Raw genomic sequence first — 18,269 nt, 5'->3', positions numbered from 1 at the left:
TGGTTTTAGGAGGAACTGTGAATGCTGCCCTTAGATTGAACACGCGCGCACACACACACAAACTACACAAAAGGAATTGAATACAGGGTCTTACAACGGAAATTGTTAGGCAAACTAAGGTATAGACAACACTACCATCGCCCTACAACAAGTATTATCAAAGTCAGAAAGTACTTCACACTAGAGGAACTGTGGAATAACCACCCCCCATCCCCCAGTTCCTCACACGTTCTTGTCAACTGCTGGAAATGGCCCACCTTGATTATCACTACAAAAGGTTCCCTGACCCCTCCCCCGCTCTCCTGCTGGTAATAGCTCACCTTACCTGATCACTCTTGTTACAGTCTGTATGGTAACACCCTTTGTTTCATGTTCTCTGTGTATATAAATCTCCCTACTGTATTTTCCACTGAATGCATCCGATGAAGTGAGCTGTAGCTCATGAAAGCTTATGCTCAAATAAATTGGTTAGTCTCTAAGGTGCCACAAGTCCTCCTTTTCTGTTTGCGGATACAGACTAACACAGCTGCTACTCTGAAACCTGAGTATTCGAAGTTTCTAATGAAGTATTTTTTTAAAATTGTGATAATGGCAATGTTTTATACACGTTTATCTCCAATCCTTAAATCAGTTCTCCAGATACAAAGTGTGTTTATCCATGTGTTTGTACAATGCCTAGGGCACTGAGGCATAATCCTGATTAGGATTGTGAGTGCTCGTACTGTGCTATGGCATGGTAAAAAGAAAAGTTGTATTTAGAAATCTGAGTTTCAACTCCCTGCCCAGACTGCATATCTTGTGCTGTGTATCTGCTGTAAATCTCCCTACTATTGCTCCTCTGTGTCTGAGTAGAGTTGGGTGGGAAACAGTTTTCCCATCCCTTGAGAATGCTGGTATTTTGAAAAAATTCTCTGTCCTAACTCAGGACAAAAAAAAAAAAATCAATCTTGAAACTGTTCATGAAATAAACATCTCAAAATAGCAACAGCAACACCACCTTCAGATCAGGTCAATCGTCTGATTTTGACCTTTTAAAAATGATTAATCTGAACGTCTCAACTGACCTTCCCTGCAAATAGTTTTGGTTCATGTTCTGATTTTTTTTTCTTTTCTTTTTTTTTAAACAAGTTCCTTGAAAAATTCCCAGCCAGCTCTAAAAATGAACCTGTTGCTGTGTACTGCAGACGCACAAGACTCTGCTGACTTTTCCTCACATGACCAGCTTCAGATTAGGATGTTTGTCAGCATCATCCCAGGAGCTTCAGCAAGATGAAAAGCCTCCTTCCCAGCTTTGCTCTGGATAAATGGTGTATATTTATCAGAGAACAGAGTTTGATAATGATTCTGTGCTTCAATAAGAGCAGAGTCATTGTAAATACAGGTCTACATCATTAAAACAAGCAGTAGTGAGACTAAAATGGAGGAAGCTTCTGGATGTTTTCTTTATCACAGGATTAGCCTTAAGGCATTTGATTTCCCACCCACCTCCCGTTCAGGTTACGCTACGTGTGTGTGCCAATAAAGTATCACACAAAGATACTTTTCTCTTGTCATGTAACCTTGAGATGAGTGATGTACATAGGCAGCATCTAAAAATGTTTTTAAAAACATGAACACACTTTATATGCTACCAACAGCAGCTGTTTCCTGCTTATATGCAATCAGGAAGGGACTGCAAAGCAGGGTTTGCACTTTGCTACCTTACAGCCTGTTGTTACAAAGCTTGGAGAAAGACTGTTTGTTTACAATATGTTGGGCCGATAAAGGGACTTGGAAACTATTTTTGTAGGCCTCATCTACTCGAGAGATGGGTATCTCATACCCTCCCATCTGAGATCACTACACATGATTATCAGCTGCATTGTTGCAGCCGATGATTCTTTGAGTTTCAGTGTTTTGTGTTTGGAGAGGACAAGGAAAGAAGAAAAGTTTTATATACACACTATAAAATGGCACATCTTTTTGATGATGAGGCTAGTTGTCGGAACTGCAGCTTAAGACATACTGTAGTGGGGTATTGGCCTATCGGTTGGGGGTGAGAGGAAGCAATGCAAAAAGAAAGCACTAGCAAAATAAGAAAATGCTCTTTGTAATGCTTTTTCTTTGGGGACATCTACTGCTGGCAATAAGAGTGTATCACTGAAACCTTCCCTGAACTACATCTGCCACGGCCAACAGTTTCCAACCTCAGTAATAAACTAGTATTTACCATTGTTCATTTCTTCTGGATTTCATTTCTTGCAGATCTAACCAACCTTATTCACTACAAGGCATCAAGTTCCTGCCTAATGTTAAGCATCTATGCCAAACCCTTAAAAATACTCATAACTCAGAAAAGTCTGGTTTTAAATTATGTCATAAAAAAGTAAATGATATTAATGCACCAGTTCAGGTAGAGTTCATATGTGCTGATGCCAATGGATAAAAATTATAGAAACCTAGTAAGAAGTACTACTCTGAAGTGGTGAGCAAAATATTTTTCTCCAAAATGTAGATGATAGCAGATGAATGGGTGTAATAATGTTCTTATCCTCACATATTAAAAATCTGTAGCATAGCCTTACTTGTCTTCACATCAACTAAATCATGGAATGCTGTCTTTTGAATATAGTGGTACTCAATTATCTGCTGCGTGATGTGGATGAGTAACTATAATTTTAAGAAACTTTTGCAATGGATGAGAATTAATGGAGAGAATTTTGTTTCTACAGGATGCTATAGTTATACATGAAGTTTATGAAGAAGGGGCAGCAGCTAGAGATGGCCGACTCTGGGCTGGTGATCAGATTCTTGAGGTAAATTAATTATGAAGCCTATTTAAATAACTTTGTATTTAATCCAAAATTGCTTTCTTCAGGGGACCACTCTAACCATTTATTAGATTCTGATCCTTGTAATGAAGACACCACTCTGAAACCAGTTACACTATGTTCATAAAGCTTTTTTTCTCCAGTAAGAAATCCCAGGAAATAATTTTTCACAAACTGCTATAAACTGCCAATTACAGATTGAGAATATATTACATTTTATCAGACAAGATAGTTTTGAGTTACATCAATGCCATGTACGAATGTACAATAGTTAAGAATCATCTGTTTAATCTTTTATTTAGAAGCCTGCTTTATAGTGTAACCTCTTAGTACCTTTGTTATGCTTTTATGTTCTGCAATATATATGTAGAGCATGTCCTTGTAATTCTGATCAGCAATAGTACAACATCTTCAACAGATTAATAATCGTCAGTGTATATGTTTCATCAATAATCAACATAATTATAAATGTGTACCGTTTTTATTACCCTTTTTATAAGCTTGATGTTTTCTCTGGACCCCAGAGCCTTTTAAAGCATTATACTGAGAAAAATGGAGAGTTTATAGTTTATTTTTTAATGTATTGTCTAACTGTAACTATACATGGGCATAAAAGCTGAGCTTTGCAGGATACTGTGCAAATAAGTGGATGACTGCAGAGTGATTCCAAACTATTCATGCAGGCTGACCTGTGGAGCTTAATCTGTGGTGTCAAACCCTTAGGCTTGTATTTTGCTTATATAATTAGAGTAATTTGATTGCCTAGTTGTTCTGTATGCACGTGGTCACCAGAACAATTTTATTTGTAACTTAACGTAATAAAAAGACTGACACCATAATTGTTAGAGACAGTTGGAAAGGGTTAGAGAGGGTTAAGAAAGGGATGTTGTTGACTGCAAATTAGACTTGAGTCAGTCTCTGGTGGTTCTAGTGCAGCTGTTTTTAGTGTCTCACTGTCAGATCAGGACAAATTCCCAGCACACCCATTTTGCTGTAGTGCATGGGGTTAGAAAAATAGTGAGGGCACTTAGAGTTGTTTTTACAACTCTTGCACAGAAAATATTTTTTTATGTTAAGGTTATATTTATTTTCATTTTATAAACAACTGTGTCTTAACAACATGTGATTATTAACCATGTGATTAAAAATGGAGAAGGTTAATAAATTCTTCACTGACCATGCAGGAAGGTGCAAATGTGTGTATGCCATAATGTTTGTATGAATTGTAACCTTTAAAGCTGCTCTAATGAGGCAAATGTACAACATGTGCAGACATGGCTGTGTAAAGAAAAATATAGGGATGTGTAGCATATACATAAAAGTATGCATCCTATTTGGAATGAATGAACTTAGTGTATTTTATGATTAATATATGACTACAGTATGATTAGGAGTACAAAGAACCTTTTCCCCTGCATAGTAACTTATAAAAAATATACACTATTGTATTTACGTGTTAGTATTACATTCTATAATTACTGTAGTATACCTTTATACAATTACTGTTTCATCTTCCCTATTAAACCTTGAAATTTTTACACACTAGAATTTTTTAATACATGACAAGTAAATGAATGCACAGAGCGGATAATCTGAAGATGGTTTAAAGTAGGCTTGGAAGGATTAGATTTTTATCTGTAAATGTCAATTTTGCCATATACACACAAACCGAGGAAAGAATATTTCCATTGATGGTAATCGAAATTTACAAATAGGCAAAGTAACAAAAAAGCTGCTTGAGAATTTATTAGAGTTTGATTTAAAGATATTTACTTTGTATAATTGGACATGTGATGATGACAATTTGTGTATTACCATGTATAAAACCTTAACGCTTTGAATCTCAGTGTCTACTGTCATTAAATAATTATTTTCTCTCTTTCACTCCCCCTTTCTCTCCTCCCCCACATTTTCTGCATCTGTGAAAATTTTAAATAGATAAAAAAAAATGGGGGGGGGATGCTTAAAACTCATGATTTTGTGCAACTGTGAAAATTTAAATTGATGTTATTTTAAAAAATTTAAAAATAAACATGGATATCCATTGAAATTATGCAAAAATAAAAATTGAATTTTGCAAAGCCTACTTTAAAGGATATTGATACAGATATTAGGTTTGGCTAGATCTAGAATCAGAATTTCAAGTTTCAGTACTTTCTGAGTACTTCTAAATTTGCTCAGACCCAGTGCACCATTCAAGCTCAATCTTAGGTCGAGAAGCTTAACTGAGAGCTTCTGTAGTGGTCTTGTGTGCCATCTATTGGAACAAAGCAAAATAATCATCTAATAGCAACTTCTTTAAAGCTAAGATATTGTCACTTCCTAACTTTTTTGTAAGTTTACATTTGAAGCTAGTGAATCTACTAATGAGAATTAGAAAATAATGCTCTCTTACCACAGATGAGAAAAGATCTAGTTTCCAGCCAGTACTTAATTTTTTCTTAGTTTTTCCTCTTCTTCAGTATTGTGATGTTGCGGGGGAATCTAAGCATTCATACCAGCAAAGAAGCAACAGAAATGTATAATGTGCAGAGGAGAAAGAGAACACTTTCACCTCTGATACTAGGAGTGGAAGTAGTTTTATGAATGTAAATGAATTGAGTTTGGTTGTCTCTCCCCATTGTTCAATAGACAAGAGTGAACACTACAAAGCCACCAGTTAACAGCTTTCTGGCCAGGAGAGGCCAGGACCGAGTTATCATAAAGAGTACATCTCACTTCAAGTTGAGGTGACCCAGTACAAGGCATCGTAGGAAAGCTCACAGTTGAATATGTAAAGCTCAGCACTGTAAATTGGTGGCATAATTTTTTAGGAGTATCGGTCCTCAGAAAATGGTGCTCAGCACCTCAAAAGATCAGGCCACTAAGTTGTAGTGCCTCGGCACTCAAGTTTGAAAATTTTGGCCTGAAGTTGTGGTAGGTGGTGGGTTTTTGTCTATGGATATTTGCAAGTATGAGTTTTCCCACAGTGGGCTATTCCAGTCACCTCCGCTCAGGATGACAAACTAAAATGTCAATTAAATTTTCCATTGCTTTTCACTAGCTGGCTTCTTTATTCACGTCTGTGAATAAAAGGGAGATATCTGCAAATACCAAATCACTGAATACCACATATCTTGCAGTCAGTTTTAGTCAGTAGGAATTTTACCTGCGTAAGGACTGAGGGATCAAGCCTCAAGTTAGAACCTACTTAAAAAGTTTTAGATAACGTTGGGAATTATTCTGCGGTAATTCTGTCACTTTACTCTTTGTGATGTTATTGCACCCATATTTTCCAAGAAAGGGTTGTCATAACTGAAATACACAAGGTCAATAATCAACCATATCAAATTTGTAAACTATAGGGCAATGTAAGAATGGCTAAAATACAGTAGCTGGATGGATGGTGTTGTGGTTAAGGCACTAGACTGGGACCCAGGCAATCATAGAATATCAGAGTTGGAAGGGACCTCGGGAGGTCATCTAGTCCAATCCCTGCTCAAAGCAGGACCAATCCCCAATTTTTGCCCCAGATCCCTAAATGGCCCCTTCAAGGATTGAACTCACAACCCTGGGTTTAGCAGGCCAATGCTCAAATCACTGAGCTATCCTTCTGAGCTGGGTCCAGTTCCTGCCTCTGCCACAGACTTCCTGTGTGACTTTGGGCAAGTCATTTACTTGCTCTGTGCCTCACTTTCCGTCTCTGTAAAATGTAGTAAGAATACTTCCCTGCCACACAAAGCTGTTACAGGGATAAATACATACTGTGGGATGAAAAGCTCATTAATAACTGTAATTAGGAAAAATAACAGTTTGATGGTTATTCCAGGTTAATGGCGTTGATTTGAGGAATGCTAGTCATGAAGAAGCTATCACAGCCTTGAGACAGACACCTCAAAAGGTGCAACTGGTTGTTTATAGAGATGAAGCTCATTATAAAGATGAAGAGAATTTGGAGATTTTCTATGTGGATCTACAAAAGAAAACAGGCAGAGGACTAGGTCTAAGCATTGTTGGAAAACGGTAAGAACTTCTGTTTTTTACCACAACTGCATTCCAAATGAGAATTTATTTTGCCATGCAGACAGTTGTAGCTGTTACATGGAGTGTGAAATACTGAAAGAATGGCTCCAGCCACAAAAGTCGGTATCTGAACTTCTCCTTGGGGGTTTTCAGAGTTGGGGTTTTGATGTAGACTCCTCTAGAAAGAACAGTGGCATGTATGTCATGTAATAACACTATTCCCAAGGCTGTTGGTTGTTTCCCTTGGCATTTGGCATTTTGTAGCATAACATAATAGTACTAAGAATATCAGTCTGTGAAGGGTCTGGTCTAGTGACCAAAATTAGGACTGAGAGTTAAGCGCTCTTGTGTTTTATTCCCAACTTTGATTGTGTCTGTGACAGCTGGCAAATCCTAGCCTACCTGGATTAGCTTTCCTAGTTTTAAAATATGGATAGTAGTACTACCTACTGCCTGGAAGTGTTTTGAGGATTAGTTAGAGAGCTCTACAATCATTAACTATAAAATACTAGTCAGAACACAATGCGGAGTCAGAAAGGGTACAGTCAGTAATAGCTGTTTTAAAAGTAAACATGGCTTTTTACTAATGTATTTTTAAAGCATTTCTTTTAAAGTTGTTTATACTAAAGCTGTGGTATATTAAATTAGTCTTTTATCGCTAGAGAAAACTTATAGCACAAGCAAAGTCATTGATCAGTCTCTGTGTATAAAACTCACAGCAACTGCTGTTTCTTATTGCCAAAAAAAACCCAGACCCATCATGTAATTATCCCAACTGCTTGTGGTTAGTAAAGATTCTCTGGCAGTTTCCACAAGAGTGGAGATGTTTAACCCTGGTGGTGTGAGCAGATTCTCATATGGGTAATTTAATTCTGCTTCCTGCAACCTGATGTGGTATTCTCCAGTCCTCCCCACAACTGCCTTCATGCTAGACTGTTGTATAGTATTGCTAGTAGTGCTCCTGTGGTGGTTGCAGTTCCCTCCAGAGCTAGCTGAATTTCTGTGGTAGATTAAATTATCCCTGTGTATAGTTAGTATTAATATACCATTTTGTTTGTGAAGCAAGTAGTAGGTTCCTTCAGGATAAAAGATAGTGTATACATTAAGTGGAAGTTAGTATTCACCTCTCTTTGGCCCTTTACTTTCTCCACACCAAGCTGAAGTAGCGGAGCTAAGTACCAAGGGGTTCTTCAGGGTCTGAGGAAGGAATTCTCCCTTGTTCTGTGGCTGGTGGATCGACTGGTCTTGTCCCCTTCGTGTTTTAACCCACCTCTACCATGCTCTCGCAAGCCTTACGGTCCAGGTACATGGGACATCCCACAGAGCTGGGCTCTGTGCTGCCCAGGGTGGACAAATTCATGTTCAAGCTACAAGAATCTGTGTGCAGTGCTCTGTGCTCTTCTCTGTGCCTTGGGGCCCTCCAAGGCTGCAGAAAAGAGAGAGCATTTAGCCCTGTGTGAGAAAAAGAAAATCTGTAGTGAAGCCACTTCTTACCAAGCATCTCAAGAGATAGTCTAACTCTATCCTTAGCAGATTGTGCCTTGGTTTCTGGGCAGTATTTTTATATTACAGTAGCATATGCTTTTCTTATCTGAACAGATTGTACGCACCAGAACTAATAGCACAAGGGGAAAGGGAAATAGTGCATGGTTTACTATTTTAATGAGTTTAAAATCTGTAGCTTATGATCACCTCAGAAGGTCAGGTGTAATCTAAAATTAGTTTTCTCAGCTCCCAAAACTAAAATTAGTGTTTCTCAGCTCCCAAGTTTCTTTTAATGTCTCATAAATGCATGTAATCTGAATTGCACTCACAGAGACTAGTGGATTGTGTAATTAGCCATATGCTTCTTGTATTGTCAGAAATGGAAGTGGAGTGTTTGTCTCTGACATTGTTAAAGGAGGAGCTGCAGACCTGGATGGGAGATTAATACAAGGAGATCAGATCTTGTCTGTTAATGGGGAGGATATGAGACATGCCTCACAAGAGGTTGTTGCCACTATCCTCAAGGTGAGTGCATAATACATTCTTAGATATAAAACTGCAGTTACTGACAGTGTACAAGGTAATTATCTTGGAGTGCTATTTTCACATAACCAGGACAACCTGAAACCGATTATCGAGACAGATAGGAATTTGATAGGGAAATTACACTGAGAGATTCATTTAGTTTTAGCTTTACATGTATATTTATGTAGTACATAGTAGCAAAATAAAGATACAGATATTACTTTAGGCATTTATTTGAGAATGTAACCATTTATTTCAAGCAATGGGAAAATGTTATGAAAGCCGAGAGGCATAATATTGTGGAACTGAATTGGAAGGAGATGCTTTTGGTTTTGCTTGCACTAACCTAGCAGCCATAGAATTGCAGTGTAAAATTTGTTCTAGCCCAGGCTTTCCTAACATGTTGGTGCTGTTGCCCTAAAATACTTGGGGACAAATCCTGGCCAGAAATACATCCAGGCCATGGACAAGCCTGCTCAAGGAGACTCTGTCCCCTCCTTTGCTGCAAATGCACAATACTCTCCATGGGACTGTGGAAAAGGGCATTGTGGATGGGCCAAGGAGAGAATGCCTGTGTTAAGATAGGAGGGGACAGAAGACTGTGGATGCTATTTCTGGCCATAGGGAATATTATTATTAGCCTGCTACCTCTGCCATCTACCTGAAATTACATTGGGAGGAGAGGACTCTGTCCTCAAGATCCCATGAAGGTTCCCTGTGCAAAGTTTTTATTCAAGCTTTGCATGAGAGCAAAGATTTGGCCCACCTAGGAATCAGCAAGCAAGGGTATGAGGATGTGTTATTAAACTGAATCTGCTTATCTTAAATTCAGATTTATTCTGTTTTATGGTATTTTTCCTGCTGATATATTGTTTTCCGTTGGGCATGTGGGGTGGGGTTTGCTACTGGTTTTGTTATGGACTGTGTGTGTAATTGGTGGCTGGGCATCGAGGGCCTGAACCAAAGATCATTAAGTCAATGGAAAGTCAATGATTTCAATAGGTTTTCTATGAAGTCCCTAGAATCTGGGATGGATGCCTTTTATGTTGTTCAAATAAAACAAATGGACTAAAAAATTAGATTTTAGGTTTCAACATTCAATGGTTTCTTCAACATTGTGGCCTGAAAATATATGTGAGTAAGTCTCCGAAAGCTGAAATATTGTAACCCTGTATAAATACCATGTATTATATTTTATTATATTCCAAGTGTGCTCAAGGGCTAGTGCACCTAGAGATTGGAAGACTGAGAGCTGGTTCTTGGTTATCATCAAGGAAAACACCCCAAAGCAGTGAGGTTAGTGACAATTGTATCAATAGACAATAAAGTCATTGCGTTCTGCATGGAATGTAGATGAGGGTCTGTCTGGAGCAGCTGACGGAAGCTGGGAGGTGGATTATTGTTTTAAAATTATCATTATACAGTACTGTTCTTTTTCAGTAGTTTTAAGTAAATCTCTGTCTACAAGATGTTTAAATCAGGTGTCCTACACTTAAATATTGGGCAAGTAAAAAGAGAAATGGGCCAGTGCTTTCATTTTCAGCATGTCTCTGGCTTGAGCATACCACAGACATTTAATCACTTTTCCAAACCTGCCCTCCCCCCCAGAATCAGAATGCTATGTTCCTGTAGCTATTTTTGTAAACCCAAAATAACTTTATGACACTAAAGTGTATCTTTGCCTAGCTCATAATAGCAGAGCTGTGTGCAAAATATTGCACTCAAAGAACATACAGAACAATTTTCTACTTCACTTATTTTTTCCAAAATAAAGGAAAATGCTTCAATTTTCAACCAGTCCAATTTTTTAGCACTTGCACTGTGAACGGTGTTGCCATCAAAACTGAAATCTGTGTGCAATAGTGGAGAGTGGCATTATAGGATGCCGTCTCACCTGAATCATACTGTTTTGACCAGGAAAACTTACGGTCATAACAGAGATTCCTTCTGGGAACTCTGGCTCACTCACCAAAGTATTTACATTGTGAAAATCAGATTTCTCCATGGGGCACCCAGGCAATGCTTTGAGATCATATTATTGCTGTTGAAGATGCAGCATACTGCCTCCTACTCACCCACACTTGCCCACCCCCTCACCCCCACACTTTCTCAGGCAACTAGCACCCACATGTGTGCTGGGAGAAAGCAAAGGCTCTGCTTCCTAGCAGGATCTTGATCATCTCCTGAAAAAAGGAGAGAGCTCTTTGCAGCCTTCTGCCCTCTTTGTGAAGCCACACAGGAGTTGCCCAAAATCTGATCCATGGAAAATAAGCCAGTACTGCCTGTCTGTGCTTCATAATTGTTAAAGAGTGTAGCTGAAAAAGGGAAAAATACTGAGACTGGGAGTGGATGAGGGTCAGTCAGCAAGAAAGCAAGTGTTGATTGTGGGGAGTCTTGGAGTGGATGCGAAAGGTTAGAGAGACCTACAAAACAAAACTTCTGCTGGTCCTCTTGGTAGAACTAGAAATCATAGAATCATAGAATACCAGGGTTGGAAGGGACCCCAGAAGGTCATCTAGTCCAACCCCCTGCTCAAAGCAGGACCAATTCCCAGTTAAATCATCCCAGCCAGGGCTTTGTCAAGCCTGACCTTAAAAACCTCTAAGGAAGGAGATTCTACCACCTCCCTAGGTAACGCATTCCAGTGTTTCACCACCCTCTTAGTGAAAAAGTTTTTCCTAATATCCAATCTAAACCTCCCCCACTGCAACTTGAGACCATTACTCCTCGTTCTGGATCTGGATGGATGTATCTCCAAAGTCGGTAAGAGAGAAGATGATTTGAAAATTGTACTTGTTCAATAACCACTTAGGAGCCTATGTTCCATTTTCAAAAGTGACATTTAGGAATCTGAGTCTTACTGAAAGTTAATGGGACTTAAGCTCCTAAGTGCTAGATCAATTTGAAAATGAGACTTATGCTCTTTTGAAAGATTTTACCCTGAGTTCCTGAAAACCTCTGTTCCCTACAAAGAAAGAAGGGCTGAAGTTCTCTGCCAGGCTTTGAGCCAAAATTAATATATAGAATTATGATGGTGGCAAAGCACAGTGGGAACTCCTCCAGGAATAGAACCCATGATACCCAGCACCCTACTCTAAGCAGTATACAACACACCCCTGTAACTGCCACTAACATGTTGTTGTCTGAGACCTTGGGAACCTCATTTAACATCTTTGTGTTTCAGTTTACCCAAATGAGGATCATACTTACCTGACAGGGGTGTATGTAAAACTCTGAGTTCCTCAGATGAGAAGTGCTGTATCATTGTGTAACCATACAGACACATTTTCATACAGACACAGTGTCTAAAGTTAGGATCCTAAATCCATATTTAGGCATTTTCAGAGGTGCTCTGAAATACTTGCAAATTCCACTGAACTCAATAGGAGCTGCAGGTACTCAACACCTGTGAAAATCTGGTCCTTTTATTTGGGTGCCTACATATGGATTTAGGGGTTTTTGATGCCCATGTTTTGGTCAGTATTACTATTATTGACACTGAAAGTGTCTGTCCTATAGAGTATGTATTAGTTGGGGGAAGTAGGGTGAAAATTGATTTGAGTTCTGATAATTGCATGATGAGTAGATTCTTGAAATCCAGGGCTAAATTTTCAAAGTGGCCTTAACATTTGTACTTTTTTTCATGCGCAATTTCTAAGTGCCTCAAAGCTTGGATTTTGCAAGCTGGTCAATTGCAAATACCGAGGTATGTGAACTAAGAAATGATTTTTGAAAACCTGGCTCCCACTCAGTTTTCCACATAGATCCACCAAAGTTTAAGTATTCTCTGTCAATTTATATCAGTTGAAGCTCTAACTTTTTAAGCACTATGTGGATCAACATTTTTAAAATGTTCTACGTTAGCCCAATAGTCGAAACATTTAAATTTGGTGATTGGGCAAACAGTTCTTCAGTTACTGTAAATTGTGGTACTATAAAGAAAAGATTTTCAGATGATGTTGTAGCTTTATAAAACCACACAGCAATGAATGTAATTCCATAGGTAAACACAGATTTTTTGGTGACAATCCATTAATCACTCTTTTTTGTTTCCATTTAATGGTACTCTGCAGTACATGTCCCCTTCTCACTGCATAAGCATATGTGCCTTGTTTGTACTGCATAACTAAGATTTGCCTCACTCTGAACTATTCAATAGAAACTTGTCTGACCCCATGCATTTATTTCTGAGCTTTATTCCAGACTAGTCCATGGAGCTCTCCAGAGAGCAGAGAGCTTGTGCTAATGAGTTCTCCGTACGCTCTAAGGAACACTAATCCTGATTCCCCAGAAATTTTATTAGCACTTTGTGGCTTGAAAATCTATTTGTCTAGAAATGTTTCTTTGGTGCAAAGCAAGCATGGCTGCAGCTTGGCCGCTGGGATTAAAGTAGGGATGGATGAAAAGCTGTAGAAAATATCCACACGGGTTGGAACCCCTCTGTTCCTAGATTTGGATAGAAATGAATAGTATATTAAATGGCTTGTCACTCACCTAGTTCCAGTTATCCAAACAACAAGCGTGCCCTTTGTCCCACTTACTTTTCTATCTCATTCTGTCCTTTTTCTATACCCATGGATTGGACCTGTACTCAAAATAAAAGTATCCATTTATGATCCTCTGCTTCTCTCTACCATCACCAAACTCAACTTTAATCTTATTGGTCCAGCCCCCTTGCTGTTCCTTTCTGCTTTCACAGTCTAATTCTTTAATATAGTACACCCACATGAGAGGGTCTCTCAGGTAGTAGGGCTGTCCCATGGATTAGAGAGTTGCTCATTAAAGCCACTGGCAGTAGCATAAAAAATACAGTCTCCCTCGCTGGATACAAATCCAGGCCTTGGGGTGGATTTATCCTAGCCTTAGCTAACAAATCCCTCAGCAGGTTGTCCCAGGGAAGAGAATCTATGATTGATGAGGTTTAAGAGTTTAGATGGGCCCACAAAATAACTCCCCACCCATCCGAAAGCATTTACGATTCCTGCCCCAACCGCTTGTGCACAGGGCCAGACTGAGAATTTTGGAGAAGTTCAGCAAGATGATTTGTGGGATACAATCCAAACGTCATTGACTCCTACCGTGAAAAAAGTGTCTGTGGGGAGAGAGGAGGTTTTGGTCCCCACCACCCCACAGCGTCCGGCTGCAGAAGTTAGAGCCCTGCAGCTGTTCCGTACGTCCCTAATTCAGACTATATATATTTGCATTTTCCTGGCTATCTTTGCAAGGCACAGGGCTAGAAACTTTTTGTTCAACATGGAAGCTGAGCACTCTTTATGTAGTCCCCAAACATGAGCCCCATAATCCATCCCTTCCACAGAAAATCCTCTGGCAGAATCCTGAGGCAGGGAAATTCCATGAAAATCCACAGATTTTTTTTCCCCAAATTCCTTCAGTGGAGTGGAAGCAAAATGTAACATGCTCCACTACAGAGGTAGTCGCATCTGGCCACCAGAATTCATGGATCTTCGGAGATCTCTGAATCTTGGGGATCTGCGGAAGGGCACAGGGTCGTACATCCAGAAGCCTCTGCAGTGGGTATAGCAGGGGTGGCCAAACAGCGGCTTGTGAGCCGCATGCGGCTCTTTTACAATTGAAGTGCGGCTTGCAGAGCGCCCCACCCCTCTTCTCCCCCCCATTCTCCACCTTCCAGAGTTGGGTGTTGGGGAGCTCAGGGCTTCTGTTTCAGCAGGAACAGGGCTGAAGCCCTGACAGGTGCCTCCCTCAGGGCAGAAGCCGCAAACCCCAGCCGGCATGCCCCGTGGAGCTGAAGCCCTGCATCCCGGCAGGTGCACCTGGCTCTCGAACTTCTGAAGATTATCGTATGCAGCTCAAAGGGTCAGCAAGTGTGGCCACCCCGAGCTATAGCCTTCTACAGCTCCCTAGCAGCATGACTGTGTTGCTTTTCCTACCTGCAGCAGCCATGGGAACACTCCTTTGAGGGGGGGATTCACCAGCACAAAAGAGGCTCGGTATCAAAACTGATGTCCCCTCTGGCTGTACTAACTCACCTGCAGAATCCCCACAGGCTGCCAGTGGAAAATGCACCATCCCTCTCATCCATCCTCACACGCAATCCCAGAGACAAATGGAACTGTGCCATGGAGGTGTCTGATCCCCACTTCTATGGGGCTAGGATCAGATCAGCGTCTGGGTGGTCCCCACCATAGGTGTATCTAAGAAATGTAATCTGGCCCTTTATAACTAAGTCCAGTATTGCGTGTATGACCGGGGATGATAGACCACTTTGGAGAGGAATGTGGAGTAGATAGATGCCTGAATTTCCAGCACAGGAGCCCTGTGGATGCAGGAACTCTCCAGTCTGAAAGCCATCGAACCTATCTCTAGTTTCACTTCTTTGGTACAGATGGGCCCTCACTTCTAGAAGAACAAACCTGGGGCTATAGCATTTGATTTGCCCCACAATTACTGGTTTTATCTTTATTTTCAGGTGAACCAACACAGCATGCATAGTCACTTTTATCCTGCACTGGCTCCAGTCATCACTACCTTACAGAACTTTGTCAGCACCAAGAGGCTGTCGGCAGATGCATCTCAGAGAAATTCAGGTACAAACTAGAGAGAGATGCCAAAATCACGGGGTGTGTGTGTGTTATTCCTCAAAGATACGAACCTCTGTTATGCTGGTTTAAAAATAAAGTCCTGTATTAGCTGAATCTGGTTTCCTTATCCATCTCCCACAAGATTTATTCTGACATTCCAAACCCCCTGAGCAGCTTCCAGCAAATGCCATTACTTTAAAGTAAATTTCCAGAGAAATGTTACCTTCTTCTCTAAATATAGACTTCCCACTCTCCTCCCCAGTTTCCCTAACCTGAGGTCCAGAATAGGCAAGATTCTTTCCTGTGTTAATATCACTTACCTCTATCCCTGAGAGGGCCTGAAATATTGCCATTTGTTTGCCATGCCTTCTATAATTCACTTCCATCTTTGCAACTCATTAGCAGTGTGCCGATCCCAAACTCAGGCTGAGAGAACCTTTATAACCCATAGTACCATTCTGTACTGTATGTATGTGCAATATAATATACATATAATCTGTAGAGAAAAGTACTTCTATATATTAACCAAAATCATTAATTCTTGAAAGAAACTGATACCATTGATCTTCAGAAATATATCTGATATATTTTAATTAAAGCCAACACAGTTACTGATAGGTTTCAGAGTAGCAGTTACTGAGAGATCCTTTCTAGAGACTTACCTGTCAAAACTCTGGATCTGAATACTCAAACTTTGAGGCCATTTAGCTCCAGTTTCATATTTTTTGCTTCTAGACGATCTCCAATTCTTTCATATAATTTTAGTGCTTTTTAGCTTGCGCTGTAGCTAGTTGTGTGCCACGAGGAATCTGTGCCAGCCAGACTGATTAACTTGATGTCTATTATTTACTAATACAGCACAAATTAGAAAAGGAAATCAATAGAACTTTAGCAGGCATAAACCAGACATATACAGTACCCTTTGTGGTGGGGACACTGTGATTTATGAATAATAAGCTGATCTTTAATTGAGTGCAACACACAATAGGTCTATATTCCCTAGGCCAACAAAACACTGCCATTCAATAGATTATGTGAGCAACTGCTGCGTACGGTGGATTGCACAATGGCATCTATCAAATAGAGTGATTGTATCCATGTTTATCACTTGGTGAAACAGAAATCCTGTCCTTGTCACATGATCAGCGCCCAAAAGGGCTCTGCTTCTGCTCAGTGATAACTTTGGCTAGTCAGCCAGAGACCATTGTCACCTGACAGTGTTATCTCTTAATTATGTTATCTCTTAATTACAGAAGCTAATTGTTTGTTTCTTTTTTAGTAGGGGTAGATATGGACCTGAGAACTGTGGAGATAATGAGGGTCAGTGAGTTATTTTCTGAAAGGTGTTGTCTCCAACGAAAGCTGTTAATTTTTCACTACTTTTTGGCATGCAAAATTGCATTATTATTTAATTGGTGTTGGCACTTTATGGTTTTATTTATAGATGTATATGTGAGGTGGTGTTACTGAATTAAATATGTCCAGCCTGCCTGGGTATCTGTTTCTTTTACAGGCTTGGGACCCTATCCTGTAAACACCTGCTACCGAGCATAGTTCTCTGTACAATGAGTACAATGTGGCTGGTTATAGTAAGTCCCATAGTAATATATAAAGGACCAGGCTGTCACCTAACAGAACTGTTGTCTTGAATCACTGAGTGCAGATGGGGACTATATATAGACATACACATACTCACTCACGCACACACACACAGAGCTATAGATTGTTACACTGTGAATGGTTATGATATGTTTCTTCCTTTTAGGGACCAAATGATGCCCTTGGTATCAGTATAGCAGGAGGGAAGGGAAGCCCATTAGGAGATGTTCCAATCTTTATCGCCATGATTCAAGCCAGTGGAGTAGCAGCACGTACCCAAAGGCTCAAAGTAAGTTGAAGGAGGACTATAGATAGCCTCCTCTGTTAGTCACTATTTTATCTGGTGCTCATTTAGAAGGAGAGTTCTCAAACATTTGTAAGTGTGGATCACTCCTGGATAGGCACTTAGACCCCCCTCCTGTCCCATTCGTGATCAGAGACAGCCTGTGCCTACTGCTGCTGAGTGCAGTACCTTCCCGTGACAATTACATTGATTGTCTATGTGAAAATGTAACATTAAGGAAGTATTTAAATGTATTTGCAACAGTCTCTTATTGCAGTCTAGTAGCTGGGAACAGAGGGGAAAGTCAGCACTACATGACCAGTCAGCTCTGCAAGGATCAGAGTCAGTTGCTTCACAGGCCATAGGTGGTCCATGGACAACAGTTGGGGCACTCCTTAGATCTTATACAAAACAAAAACTCTGGCAACAAGTAGCTGATTTTAAATTGAAACTGACTTTTTCAGGTGCCAAAGCTAAATAAAATTACACTTTCCCTATTGCCACTTGGCTTTTATAAGGTAAATTCGAAAGACTGTTGCTATTACGTTTCAGTTTTTGATGAACTATTGTGCTGAACATCCCGCGATTAGTGGGTAGACTTTCAGGATAACTATCGTTATTAGAATGATTGCAGTCTATAAGTACCTACTAAAATTAGGTAATGGGCTCTTCAGTCTATCAAACAAAAATATAACAAGATCCAATGGCTGGAAGTTGAAGCTAGACTAATTCAGACTGGAAATAAGATGTAAATTTTTAACAATGAAGCATAACTAACCATTGGAACAACTTCTCAAAGTTGTGGTGGATTCTCCATCACTTGCAATTCTTAAATCAAGACTGAATGTTTTTCTAAAAGATATACGCTAGTTGAAATAACTATTTCAGGGAAATCCTACATTATTATACAGGAGGTCAGACTAGATGATCTGCTCCTGCGGGAATTCTGCATCAGAAAATTTAAAAATTCTGTGCACAATATTTTAAAATTCTACAAAATGCTGC

The 18,269-nt window shown here is 39.8% G+C and overlaps 1 protein-coding gene across 2 annotated transcripts in view; it reads left to right on the top strand.

The window, feature by feature from the left end:
• Positions 1–18,269, top strand: part of PATJ (PATJ crumbs cell polarity complex component) — a 228,617-nt gene that overhangs the window by 194,521 nt on the left and 15,827 nt on the right. Inside the window, exons 36-42 of one of the 2 annotated variants that reach the window (XM_084636472.1) lie at positions 2,712–2,795; positions 6,619–6,812; positions 8,675–8,822; positions 10,032–10,118; positions 15,271–15,388; positions 16,662–16,702; positions 17,148–17,270. In XM_084636472.1, coding sequence (XP_084492598.1) covers positions 2,712–2,795; positions 6,619–6,812; positions 8,675–8,822; positions 10,032–10,118; positions 15,271–15,388; positions 16,662–16,702; positions 17,148–17,270 — 795 coding nt within the window. The remainder of the gene's footprint in view (positions 1–2,711; positions 2,796–6,618; positions 6,813–8,674; positions 8,823–10,031; positions 10,119–15,270; positions 15,389–16,661; positions 16,703–17,147; positions 17,271–18,269) is intronic. The other variant, XM_084636473.1, reaches the window with a different exon arrangement.

This window comes from Lepidochelys olivacea (genome assembly GCF_965140295.1).
Source record: "Lepidochelys olivacea isolate rLepOli2 genome assembly, chromosome: 8".
Taxonomy (NCBI): Eukaryota; Metazoa; Chordata; order Testudines; family Cheloniidae; genus Lepidochelys; species Lepidochelys olivacea.
Note: the sequence above shows the minus strand (reverse complement) of the source record. Positions and strands in the feature narration are given on the sequence as shown.